The sequence below is a fragment of the Garra rufa genome, chromosome 5 (genome assembly GCF_049309525.1).
Source record: "Garra rufa chromosome 5, GarRuf1.0, whole genome shotgun sequence".
Taxonomy (NCBI): Eukaryota; Metazoa; Chordata; class Actinopteri; order Cypriniformes; family Cyprinidae; genus Garra; species Garra rufa.
Genome location: NC_133365.1, coordinates 34,256,224 through 34,269,747, shown reverse-complemented (window position 1 = coordinate 34,269,747; position 13,524 = coordinate 34,256,224). Strand labels below are relative to the sequence as shown.

The window sequence follows — 13,524 nt, the reverse complement described above, 5'->3', positions numbered from 1 at the left end:
CCTGAAAACTGTTTTAAATATGATGATAATAATAATAAATTGAACAGCAAATCGGCACATTATTAGAATGATTTCTAAAGTATCATGTGACACTGAAGACTGGAGAAATGATGCTGAAAATGTAGCTTTGATCACAGGAATAAATTACATTTTTAAATATATTCAAATAGAAAGCAGTTTTTTAAAATAGTAAAAATATTTCACAATATTACCGCTTTTACTGAATTTTGAATCACATAATGCAGGCTGGGTGAGCAGAAGAGACTTTAAAAAACAATAAAAATTATACTGTTCAAAAACATTTGACTGGTAGTGTATTTATTAAATTAATATATAATTTGTATACACAGTATAAATTATTGTGATAAGATGTTTTATATATTGCGCAATAATATATGATGACCTGACACAAAGAAAGGTGACAGGATCTCAGTTCATTGTGGATTTGGTTGATAAAATTTTCCAGTTGTATTTAAAGAATGTATTGTTTGCATTTGTCACTCTTGCAAAATAGTATAATGCTATGAATGGTATGCAATAAAAGTTGTAATGTATTTTTCTTTCCAAGTAATCATTAATATAAAGAAATTATGTAAACATACATTACATTAAAGCTTTGGCCACCTCTCTCACAAAAGTCTGTAAACAAAAATTAATGTAAAGAATGTTTACTTAAGTCATTAAATCCTTTTTTTAAATCTTTTTATTTACTTTCGTACGAACTGTGCATTGTTTCCTTGAATTTTAATGACATTAGATTTTACATTTATTCATTTAGCAGACGCTTTTGTCCAAAGCAGACACATCTATCTATCTATCTATCTATCTATCTAACTATCTATCTAACTATCTATCTATCTATCTATCTATCTATCTATCTATCTATCTATCTATCTATCTATCTATCTATCTATCTATCTATCTATCTATCTATTATATTTACATTTTTTGTACACTGTTTTCACTTGATTATATTCCAGCATTTGTATTTACTTTATCTAAACGAGCACTGCATATTAAATCATTTATCAGTCGACTCTTGCATTAAACTGGTTCATACATTTCATTTTCAAATAATTATTACTCACTTTAAAACAATGTTTGGAAACCTGGCTTAGTGAGATTAGGTTTAAGAATGCGCAGTGTGGCGCTGCATAACGAGCATGAATACACCCCAAGCCCAACGTGTTCTTGGCAGACGGAAGTATCGCTCCTGTCTAGGTCACACCACAGAAATCGGGTCACGAGTTTGAGGTAGCAGTGGGGCATTCTTGAAATCAGCCATTCAGCCAAAACAACTGTGCAAATGAGTGAAAAATCTTAACGATACAATTCGGGGAGCAGATCGTTCCACTTCCACGGCGGAAATGTCTGGGAACGTTAGTGTTTCTAAAGTAAGTGCAACACTACAAGATTTAATGCAACTGGTATATAGTGATGTTTTATTGGCTCAGTGAACTGCCATGTCAAGCGTTCTGTCTTTCTATTGGTGGATGGGAAGAATTCTGCTAGGGAAATAGGCGGAGCTAAAACACGTGGATCCAAAAAGCAAGTAGGGAATTTTGAATTTAGGAGCGTATATATAAATTGGTGAATGTATCTGATATTTATATTTAAAAAATTGTCTACATGATTTTACGGAATCATACCTTATTCTAACATTCTGACGACAAGTGCACCGCGATGTAGCAATTCGTGAGGCGAATAAATGAACGATATAGTAATCATTTAACGTTACTTTGTCTAGTTTACTTAAGCATAAAAGTATATTTTATGTGTAGGTCAAATAGCCATCTTTATTACATACCAAAATTCCTCGATATTTTACTTAATGTAATAAAAATCACATTTTCATTAATTGCATGAGTAAAGCAGCTTTTATACATCTCGTATATGCGTACAGCCTTTTCTGTCAGTGTTTTCTGAACTTGAGCATCTGAATAAACGTGACCCTGGACCACAAAACCAGTCATAAGTTGTTTGTTTGTTTTTTGATTGAGTTTTATACAGCATCTGAAAGCAGAATAAATAAGCTTTCCATTATATTGGACAATATTTGGCTGAGATACAACTATTTGAAAATCTGGAGTCTGAGTACAAAAAACGCCTTAAAATTGTCCAAATGAAAAATGCATATTATTAATCAAAAATTAAGTTTTGATTTATTTACAGTAGGAAATGTACAAAATATCTTCTTGGAACATGATCTTTATGTAATATCCTAATGCATTTTAGCATAAAAGAACAATCTATACTTTTGACCCATACAATGTATTGTTAGCCATTGTTACAACTATATCCGTGCTACTTAAGACTGGTTTTATGCTGCAGGGTCACAAACAATAGTAGTGTTGTGTAACAACTGGTCAAATTGTGTTAAGCGGTCAACGTATATCTGATTCGCATCTACATGCAATGCATAGAGCCTTTAGTTTATCAGCACTGCCCAGAAACACAGGGTGTGGGGAAAGCAAGAACACTGTATATAATAAGAAAACCCCTCCACCAGTTGCTCATTCATTCAGTCATTCATTCATTAGGCCTTGGACCCGGCACATCTTCTTCTGCAGCCTGAACTGTAAAAGTGTCCACAAATAACATGGAAGGGCCATTCAAGTATATTAGAGTGAGAGTTTGATAAAACCTGTTTTGCTATTTAGAAGAGTTGAGGTGAGCTTTAATATGAAATGTAGTCATATTCTCTCTCTTGCAGGAAGGAAATGGCAAAGTCACTCGGGTTATTCGCATGGGAACAAGGAAGAGCCAGGTAATGTCTCTTGAGTCATTCAGCTATGATATTTTGTAATTTATTCCTTAATTCTTTCATCTTCTTATGAGAAAAAATTTCTACCCTTAACCGTAATGCTCTATTTAATATTTAACATGTTTGTTTGGTTAGACTATAATGAACTACCATTTAACTAACCATTTTTTCCACTTTAAAACCAACTGTATAAAAATGTCAGAACGTATATGTGACGTATATGTGACCCTGGACCACAAAACCAGTCTTAAGTCGCTGGGGTATATTTGTAGCAATAGCCAAAAATACATTGCATGGGTCAAAATTATTGATTTTTCTTTTATGTCAAAAATCATTAGGAAATTAAGTAAAGATCATGTTACATTAAGATTTTTTGTAAAATTCCTACTGTAAACCTATCAAAATGTAATTTTTGATTAGTAATATGCATTGTTAAGAACTTAATTTGGACAACTTTAAAGGTGATTTTCTCAGTATTTTGATTTTTTGCACCCTTAGATTCCAGATTTTCAAATAGATGTATCTCGGCCAAATATTGTCCTATCCTAACAAACCATACATCAATAGAAAGCTTATTTATTGAGCTTTCATATGGTGTATATATCTCAGTTTTGTAAAATTTAACCTTATGACTGGTTTTGTGGTCCAGGGTCACATATGTGACCCTGGACCACAAAACCAGTCTTAAGTAGCACGGGTATATTTGTAGCAACAGACAAAAATACATAGCATGAGTCAAAATTATCGATTTCTCTTTTATGCCAAAAACCATTAGGATAATGAACATCATTAAATAAAGAACATGTTCCATGAATATATTTAGTAAATTTCCTACCGTAAATATATCAAAAGTTAATTTTTGATTTGTAATATGCATGACTAAGAACCTTATTTGGACAACTTTTTTTTGCACTCTCAGATTCCAGTTTTCAAATAGTTGTATTTCGGTCAAATATTGTATCCTGACAAACCATACATCAATTGAAAGCTTATTTATTCAGCTTTCAGACATATATGTGACCCTGGACCACAAAACCAGTTTTAAGTCGCTGGAAATCTTTTAAATCTTGTGTTTTCTTATTTGTAGCAATAGCCAAAAACACATTGTATGGGTCAAAATTATAGATTTTTCTTTTATGCCAAAAATCATTAGGAAATTAAGTAAAGTTCCATGAAGATTTTTTGTAAAATTCCTACTATAAATATATCAAAATGTAATTTTTGATTAGTAATATGCATTGTTAAGAGCTTCATTTGGACAACTTTAAAGGTGATTTTCTCAGTATTTCGATTTTTTTTTTGCACCCTCAGATTCCAGATTTTCAAATAGATGTATCTCTGCCAAATATTGTCCTATCCTAACAAACCATACATCAATACATCAGGCTTATTTATTGAGCTTTCATGTGATGTATACATCTCAGTTTTGTAAAATTTAACCTTATGACTGGTTTTGTGGTCCAGGGTCACATATATAAATTTTGGTATAACTAGTACATTACTTAATAATCTGATAAACATTATAAAAAGTCATGTTATAAAAAGTCACATTTTTTAATTGTGGGTCACTTGGTTGGCTGAGGGTCCCACAGTCTCTACAGGTTGACAACCTGGCCCATTATTTAGGGTTTTCCTCATTGCAAGCTCAAATGAATTGATAAATGGAGGCAGTTAAGTCAAAAATAGAGAAAACATGCAGTTTAAATTGAATTGAGAGTATATAGATTAAAATTTTCTGCTCTAGGGAACCGTTATAAAGTGAGGGTAGATAACAAAATGGAAATGGGTGTGAAGCTCGTGTGCTTTAATCAGATAGAAACTGCCCCTCAGTGTCGCCATAATGATTGCTGGGAGCGACTGCTAACATTTAATCATAAAAATATTATAGAGTAGAATCTTTGAAAGGACTTTAAAAATTAAGGGCTCCACTCTTAGAGTAAATTTATTCATGCTTTTGAATCAAATATTGCACTGAAACTTTATGACACTGATGAAATTACATTTTTTTGTACGTGTCTCTCAGCTGGCTCGCATTCAAACAGACAGTGTGGCTGCCACATTGAAAGAGCTTTATCCAGACGTTCACCTAGAAATAGGTGAGGAGATTTTGTGTGCTATAGTTTGAATTCCATCTACATTAATTGTATTGTTTGTTGTGTTTTTCAGTCAAATGCATAGATTTTCATATGTACGTATGTACACACATACATTACACACTACTTTTCATTTTCTTATCCTCATGCACTCACTGCTTTTCTGAGAACAGAGAGCGATTGTGTTCCACTGAGAATGTGTAATCTATACGACCGCTTCACTGCTGAATCCTACTGTCTGTGTCAAAAGACACGAATGATGATGTCAGAATCGGAGCTGAGGCACAACTATTCAGCTCTTAACCTTTTTGTCTGTGTGCATTTCAGTGGCCATGTCGACAATTGGAGACAAAATCCTGGACACTGCATTATCAAAGGTAGAATTCCATCCTGTGCCATTATGTCAGGATTTGTGGTGGGGTGCCAGTATAAAGAAATGCCTTTGAACTTTTGTGTGCCGCCCAACATGTACAAATCCCTAATTACCTATCAAATGTATCAGATTTACCATGTTTTAAATCTGTGTTTTCTTAGATTGGTGAAAAGAGCCTCTTTACCAAAGAGCTGGAGAATGCCCTTGAGAGAAATGAGTAAGTTTGATGACTCAAAACCGTAATTCTGTAATTCTCGTGTCAGCTTATTTGAAGGTTTCCCCTCCAGAAATGGTCATTAGAAAACAAAAATGACTGTTGTTCAACTGATTATGCTGTAAAGTGTTTTCAATTGATTTAAACTATATTTTTTATGCTTTCAATATTATTGATATGACATTGAGTATTGAGCATTGTATTTTCTCTTGGACATTTTGCTTTAGGAAAACGGTTTTGCTCATATTTTCCTCATTCAGCTGTTCACTCTCTGTTCCACTGCTTCATCAGAGGATGTGAAAACCATTCTCTTAGACTTGATGTTTTGTTTAATAAACCTTATTTAGGCATGTGATAAAAATATTGTATGGTGACATAGCACAATGCACAATTTCCTCTAGTGTGTGGGTTGCTAATCTTTTTATTATTCTTTTGTGTATATTTATCTCTAGAGTGGATATTGTGGTGCACTCTCTTAAGGATTTACCTACCTCATTGCCCCCTGGATTCACTATTGGAGCCATTCTTCAGTAAGGACCACAACCTCAACATCTAACAAAATTTATTTTTGGATGTCCAATGAATTAATACTTTTATTTAAATGAATTAAAATGATTCATTAATTTATTCTACCAGTCGAGTTTAAATGTTTTTTAAATCATTTATTTGTTGGAAAATACTGTAAAATGTTAATATTGTAAAATATGAACATAATTTAAAATAACTGTTTGCTATTTTATTAATATAAATGTAATTTATTCCTGTGTTGGCAAAGCTGAATTTTCAGCATCATTACTTCAGTTTTTAGTGAAACATTTTTTTTATTATTATCAGTGTTGAAACAGTTTTTGCTATTTAATATTTTTGTGGAAACCCTACAATTCAAAGATTTAGGGTAAGTGCATTTAAAGTAGGGTTGTGCCGATAGACGATAGTATCGTGTATCGACGATAGTCAGAGATATCGCCTGTTGCTGATGCCTTTGACGATAGTTAGACGATTATTATTATTATCCGTCAACAAAGAACTTAACTTTAGCAATGCAGCGCAGAGAGTCTGTTCTAGGATGCTTCAGAAACTTGCCACTGTATAAACACACGCATAGAGACGCCACGGCGCCTTAACACACCTCGTGCAGTGAAAATGGGAGATTTTCATCATACAGTACGGTGGTAGATTCACTGATTCTAAAGGGAGTGTTATTATATTAGCATTGCAGTCATTAGGATAACAGAGGTAGTAAAACGTGGTTCAGGCTGAATTAATTACGATGTATCATAATCAGTCTGTATATAGTAAACATAAACATTCATCTCAGTAACGTCTATAGGCGTTAATTAGAATTACAATGCTATCAGATGGCGCTAAACATATGCACGTGTATTACACACGCATCACTTCTCCGCATTCAATATGAACTGAACTACAACATCACCTGATGACAACGGTCAGACATACAGCGGTAACATTATCGCAATATGACGGGTAAAGAACGGTTCATTCATTTACATTCTGGCACGCAAATTTACAACTCACTCACTAACGATAGCAGAGAATGAAACCGAAAGTAACTTGAACAACTCCGGCAGAATTACAGTCAGCGCTCTGTACACGCACAACTTAATCATATGCCAATAGAAAAGTCTACCTTTACAAAACGAATAAGGAATTTAGTACATAGATAATTAATTAAATTAGCACGATAATATCGTGTATCGGCGATCTCTCAGGCTGACGATAGGGCGATATGAAAATTGAGCATATCGCCCAACACTAATTTAAAGTGTTACAATTAAAATTTATAATAATTTATATTTCAAATAATTGCTGTTCATCTGATATTTCATTCATCATAGAATCCTAAAAAAATGTATCACAGTTTTCATAAAAATATTAGCAACAAAAACTGTTTTCAACAGTTCATTAATAATTGAGCACCATTAATAATTAATAATAACTGAGCACCAAATCAGCATATTAGAATGATTGCTGAAGACTGAAGTAATGGCTGCTGGAAATTTAGCTTGGCTATCACAGGAATAAATGACATGTTAAAATCTACTGAAAATAGAAAACAGTTATTTTAAACTGTATTACAACTTCATAGTATTTTGAAGAAAATAAAAAGCAAATAAATGATTTTGAGGGACTTCATTCAAAAACATAAAATTTATCCAAAGTTTTGATTGGTAGTGTAAATATCTACAGTCAAACCAACATTTATTCAGACACCTTCGCTTTAGTTTAGAAAATAGTAATGAAATATGACAAGAACTCAGAGTTAAACTCTGTATCAGAACAAATACATCTTGATAATCACAAATGAATTACAATCAAACCAAAATGTATTCAGACACCTTCAGAATTTCTCATGTTATTTGCTATAGTTTAGAAAATTGTAATAAAATATGACAAGAACTCAAGAGTTAAACTGTCAGAACAAATTCATTTTGATAATGTCATGTATGTAAATGAAACATGGTCAGTTTAATGTGTCAAATCAAAAATTTCGTCCCAGATTTTTATCAGTTTTACTGGTAGTCCACTGTATGAAGAATGTTTGGGTGTAATATGTCACGGTTTACTTTATTTTGTTATCCTCACTTACATAAATGAACCATAGTGTCCTGCACCAATGAGTTAAAAGCTATCAAAAATTGTATCTGGTGTCTGAATAATTTTGGTTTGACTGTATCTAATTAATAGTTTGTCTTATTTAATTTTAAAGTTTATTAAATAACTGCACATGTATGACTTGTAATGACTTCAGTAGGTAGTTTGAAAACCTGAGTGGTCAGTTATTTGTTGTGTATTGTTTTTGCAAAGGAGGGAAAATCCCCATGATGCAGTGGTGCTTCATCCAAAGAATGCTGGACTTACCCTAGACAGCCTGCCAGAGAAGAGGTGAGCTCTATATTTTTGAACAGTCTTGTCATGCCAAATAAAAAGTGCTTGCATCTATCCTCCAGAATTTGATTGATGAGCCAATAATCAAGGGAAATCAGTGGTTTTCATGGTGATGGAATTTAATTCGAAATCTACATTCTGCCATAGATGTCATGTTTTGACAGCCATGCGCGGTTGTGTAACCAAAGCTGTCAGAAACATTTTAAAACCTCTCTTTTTTTGCCCAGCGTGATTGGCACAAGTTCACTTCGCAGAGCTGCTCAGCTGAAGAAACGATTCCCTCAACTGGAGTTTGAAAATATTGTATCCTGCACTTTCCTTTCCTTTTGCGTCTGTGGGTGTTTATATATTATTAATGGCAGCAGCTTTATCATCGATTCTGATGGACTGCCAAAGCAAGCGCATATTTCCTGGGTATTTGTTACACCAGCAAGTTTCCCCTATATTGTATATAGCATTTTTAACGGTACTAGAGTCTTTCTCCTTGACCTCACTGCTATAGAGAGGGAACCTAAACACTCGTCTAAAGAAGCTGGATGAAAAGGACGACTATGCTGCCATTATTCTGGCCGCAGCAGGTCTCAAACGTATGGGCTGGGAATCCCGAATCAGTCAGGTAGGTTAAAATCGTTATGTAATAAAAGCAGCAACAGATCTTTTCTTTTGTACTGTGATGTACACTACCAGTGAAAAGTTTTTGTACAGTAGTAAGATTTTTAATGTTTTTTTAAAGAAGTCTCTTCTGCTCACCAATCCTGCATTTATTGTACCATACAAGTCAGTTCCTGACTATATGTACATATATTGGGAAAGAAATTATAGAAATTAATACTTTTATTTAGCAAGGATGCTTTAAATTTATCAAAAGTAATGATAAAGATAAATGCTGTTCTTCTGAACTTTCTATTCATTAAAGAAACCTGGAAAGAAAAACTCATTTTTGAGCAGCAAATCAGAATATTAGAATGATTTCTGAAGGATCATATGACTGGAATAATTACACTTTGAAATCACATGAATAAATTGCATTTTAAAATATATTCAAATAGAAAACGGTTATTTTAAATAGTAAAAATATTTCAAAATTGTGCTGTACTTTGAATTAAATAAATGCAGGCTTGATAAGCAGACTTCTTTAAAAAACGTTTAAAAGCTTACTGTTCAAAAACTTTTGACTGGTAGTGTACATTCAGTGCTAACACAAAATATATATTTAATGTGAGATGTGATATGGGTGTATAACAAGAATGGAATATATTCATGAGGGAAACCCTCATATCTACCAACCACTATTCTGAATATGAAGGTCTCTGATGACTACAGTAGTGTTTAGAGATTGTATAATGCATTTAAAGTAGCTGTTCTATAAATTGCAGATTCTTGGCCCTGAAGATTGTATGTATGCAGTTGGCCAGGTAAGTGTGTAAACATATACAACCATTAATGAATTATGAAACTGCATTAGGTTTTCAACACTAGATTTAAAATAGTAGCAAATGTCTTTTAGTGTTTTTACCGTCATGCCATGTTCTTATTTTTGTGTCGTTCATGCGAGAAAAGAAGCACCTGCAGCTGCAAGCTCAACTGTTAATACACATTATAAACACTAAAGGAAACACCTGTGTAACAATTTTTGTTAACGGCTACAGCCATAAACGTGCAGTTATTTGGTACATGTTGCATGCAGGGTTTCTGCAGCTTTTATGATAGTACTTTTAAGACTTTTTAAGACCATTTTAAGACAAAGTAAAGACAATTTAAGGAATACATTGAATAAAATATCAATATGGTCTCTAGTTTGAAAGTACAACTTCCATCTCCATTACTTTTTAATTGATTTTGACGAACGTAAATTAAGCCATTGTATGCATACTCACTGTAGCAGTAAAGGGATAGTTCACTCAAAAATGAAAATTCTGTCATTAATTCCTTACCCTCATGTCGTTCCAAACCCGTAAGACCTTTCACCTTTCACCGTTCATCTTCGGAACACAAATTAAGATATTTTTTGATGAAATCTGAGAGCTTTCAACACGACTACCACATTCAAGGCCCAGAAAGGTAGTAAGGACGTTGTTAAAATAGTCCATGTGACATCAGTGGTTCAACCGGAATTTCATGAAGCTATGAGAATACTTTTTGTGTGCAAAGAAAACAAAAATAAAGACATTATTTAAGCATTTTTTCTCATGTCAGTTTTTGTCACTCGCTCACATGAGTCATGGTTTTCTTTGTGCACAAGAAGTATTCTTGTAGCACAAGAAGTATTGCATATAATATTTAGGTTGAACCACTGGTGTCACATGGACTATTTTAACAATGTCCTTACTACCTTTCTGGGCCTTGAACATGTTGGTTGTGTTGCTGTCTATGCAGGGTCAGAAAGCTCTTGGATTTCATCAGAAATATCTTAATTTGTGTTCTGAAGATGAATGAAGGTCTTATGGGTTTTGAACGACATGAGGGTGGGTATATAATGACAGATTTTTGGGTGAAGCATCCCTTTATCCTGCAGAACTGTGTCCTAAGTAAATGTCAGTCTGTAAATAACCAGAAATGTTTGTTATCATCAGGGAGCACTGGCAGTGGAAGTCAGAGCACAAGATAAAGACATTCTGGAAATGGTGTCTGTCCTGCACCATTCAGACTCAGTGCTGCGGTGTATCTCAGAGAGAGCTTTTCTGAAGCAGCTGGTGGGTTTCCTTACATACACACAAACTCAGCTCTCATTTCAAGTGGTTCATATCAGTTTGACCTTATCCTGAGGGCATTCTATGTAGTCTAACACAGTTTTATGGTTTTAATCCTGCTCTTCATTCCCTTTTCCGCTTTCAGGAAGGAGGCTGCAGTGTGCCTGTTGCAGTTCATACAGAAGTTAAAGGGTCCATGGTAAAAAGACATAATATAACTACAGTAGTGGCCAAAATTATTAGAACACTAGTATTTTTACCAGCTAAAAATGGTTTTAAGTCAGTTGTTTCTATCTTTTGCTAGTGTGTCAGTAGGAAATATCAGTTTACATTTCCAAACATTCTTTTTGACATTAATTGTAATAATCCAGTCTCACAACAGCCAGTGCTCCACACAGAGATCTGATCTCATCATCATCCAGTCTGTCTGGAATGACATGAAGAAACAGAACAAACTGAGACAGACTAAATCTAGATTCTAGAAGAGCTGTGCCATTGGCTCCAAGATGCTTCAAGAAACCTGCCTGCAAAGCTACAGTACTGTTAAAAGTTGTAAAAATGCTGAAAAAGGAGGATGCTGTCAAAATAATGTAATAAATAGATTGTCTAAATCAATTAACTGCTATTAACTAAGTTAAAGCAACATTTGGTGTGACCATATTTTGCGTTTAAAGCAGCCTTTTGCCCTAGGTGCACTTGTGCATAGTTTTTCAGGTAGCTTTGCAGGTAGGTCTCTTGAAGCACATTGCCACAGTTCTTCTGGATTTAGTCTGTCTCAGTTTGTTCTGTTTCTTCATGTCATTCCAGACAGACTGGATGATGATGAGATCAGATCTCTGTGTGGAGCACTGGCTGTTGTCTCAGACTGTTCGCCTTCTGCAAACTAAAATCTCACTGGATTATTACAATTAATGGCAAAATGAATGTTTTAAAATGTAAACTGATATTTTCTACTGACACACCACAGCAAAAGATAGAAATAACTGACTTAAAAACATTTTAGCTGGTGAAAATACTAGTGTTATATTAATTTTGGCCACCACTGTATATTTACAGGCATTCAGTGGCATGTTATTATGCTGCTTCAAGTGTTGTTGATGTTTGTATAGCATAGACTAAATGATCTTTTTTCTGGCTTCAGCTGTATTTGACTGGAGCAGTTTATAGTTTGGATGGAGCTGATTGCTTGAAGGACACTATGCAGACGGTTGTGGAAATAGACAACAAAGTAAGGGTCAAATATACCTCTATATACTACTGTTCAAATGTGGTTTAAAGGTGATACATTTTTTCTTGAGCACCTAATCAGCATATTAGAAAGATTTCTGAAGGATCATGTGACACTGAAGACTGGAGTAATAATGCTGAAAATGCAGCTCCTAAAATATAATTTAAAAAAATAAAATAAAATAAAATTCTTACCAACCTCAAACTTTAGAATGTCAATATTACAGCATCATCTATAATTTACAGAATTATAACCATTATTCTAACTCATTTCAATTAGGTGGACGAGAGTGCACAGGAGTGTGTGCACGTTGCAGTCACTGCCAACAATATATCATCATCAGCCCTCGAAGCTGCTGAGAAACTGGGGCTGGATCTGGCAAACGCTCTCCTAAATAAGGGGGCCAAAGATATTCTCTCAACAGCCAGGAAGCTAAATGATGCTCGATAGATTATTTTGGTTTTTTTTACATTTTGTGCACTAGAGCATTAGACCTAGTCTAGGAACTTTTGACATGCTGTTAACTTGGATAAACAGTACACTCAACCATATGCTCTATAGATGAATATCCAGAGCCAAATGGCTGTATTTTTCAATGTATCTAAAACAACCAAGTCACTTCAGATACTATACCTCAGTGCCTCAATTTAACAATGTGACAGCACACCAATTTTTCTCTCATCTGCTGTTTCGCACAAAAGAGACATTTCTACTGTTGACTGCCATTGTCTCTTCTCAGGCACAGAATTATAAATATTCAAGCTGATAGTCTTCCACATATAATGTCAGACTGCTGCCTTTATCTAAAAACCACTTAAAAATGAGGTGGTCGAAATGGCTATTTTTTACATCTGAGGAAAAACAGCACATCTTAAGTGCAGCTATATCTGGAATGATTTTTAGTGTACAATTGAGTAGCGATGCATTTTATTAATGCAGAGTATTAATCACAATGTTGAGGTGCCAAGAAATGATTTTTTTATAAAGAATTTAAACTATTTGACAAAATGGGCAATTAAAGAAAAGATGTCTGTTACTAGTAGTTTTGTATTTAGAATATTTATGCTACGCAGTTATGGATCCCACAATGTGCCTTTTAAACCTGATTAAATTAACCAGCAAATCTGATCTGCAATGTTAAATTGTCAAGTTATCAATATGAAAGTGTATTGTAATAAAGAATACTATCAAAATAACCGTCGTTTACTTCTCTATCCTTTTCTACACGCGGTTTAAAATTGATAACGGTTCGTAA

General features: G+C 33.9%; 1 protein-coding gene across 1 annotated transcript; it reads left to right on the top strand.

The window, feature by feature from the left end:
• The first annotated feature begins 1,227 nt into the window (after positions 1 to 1,227).
• hmbsa (hydroxymethylbilane synthase a) lies at positions 1,228 to 13,443 on the top strand. The gene is made up of 14 exons (XM_073840573.1): positions 1,228 to 1,394; positions 2,714 to 2,767; positions 4,788 to 4,860; positions 5,185 to 5,234; positions 5,392 to 5,447; positions 5,897 to 5,974; positions 8,271 to 8,348; positions 8,579 to 8,654; positions 8,854 to 8,967; positions 9,728 to 9,766; positions 10,925 to 11,044; positions 11,187 to 11,240; positions 12,183 to 12,269; positions 12,549 to 13,443. Exons 1-14 carry the CDS (start codon positions 1,368 to 1,370, stop codon positions 12,717 to 12,719), a joined length of 1,077 nt encoding a protein of 358 aa, XP_073696674.1. The 5' UTR covers positions 1,228 to 1,367; the 3' UTR covers positions 12,720 to 13,443.
• Positions 13,444 to 13,524: the final 81 nt, after the last annotated feature.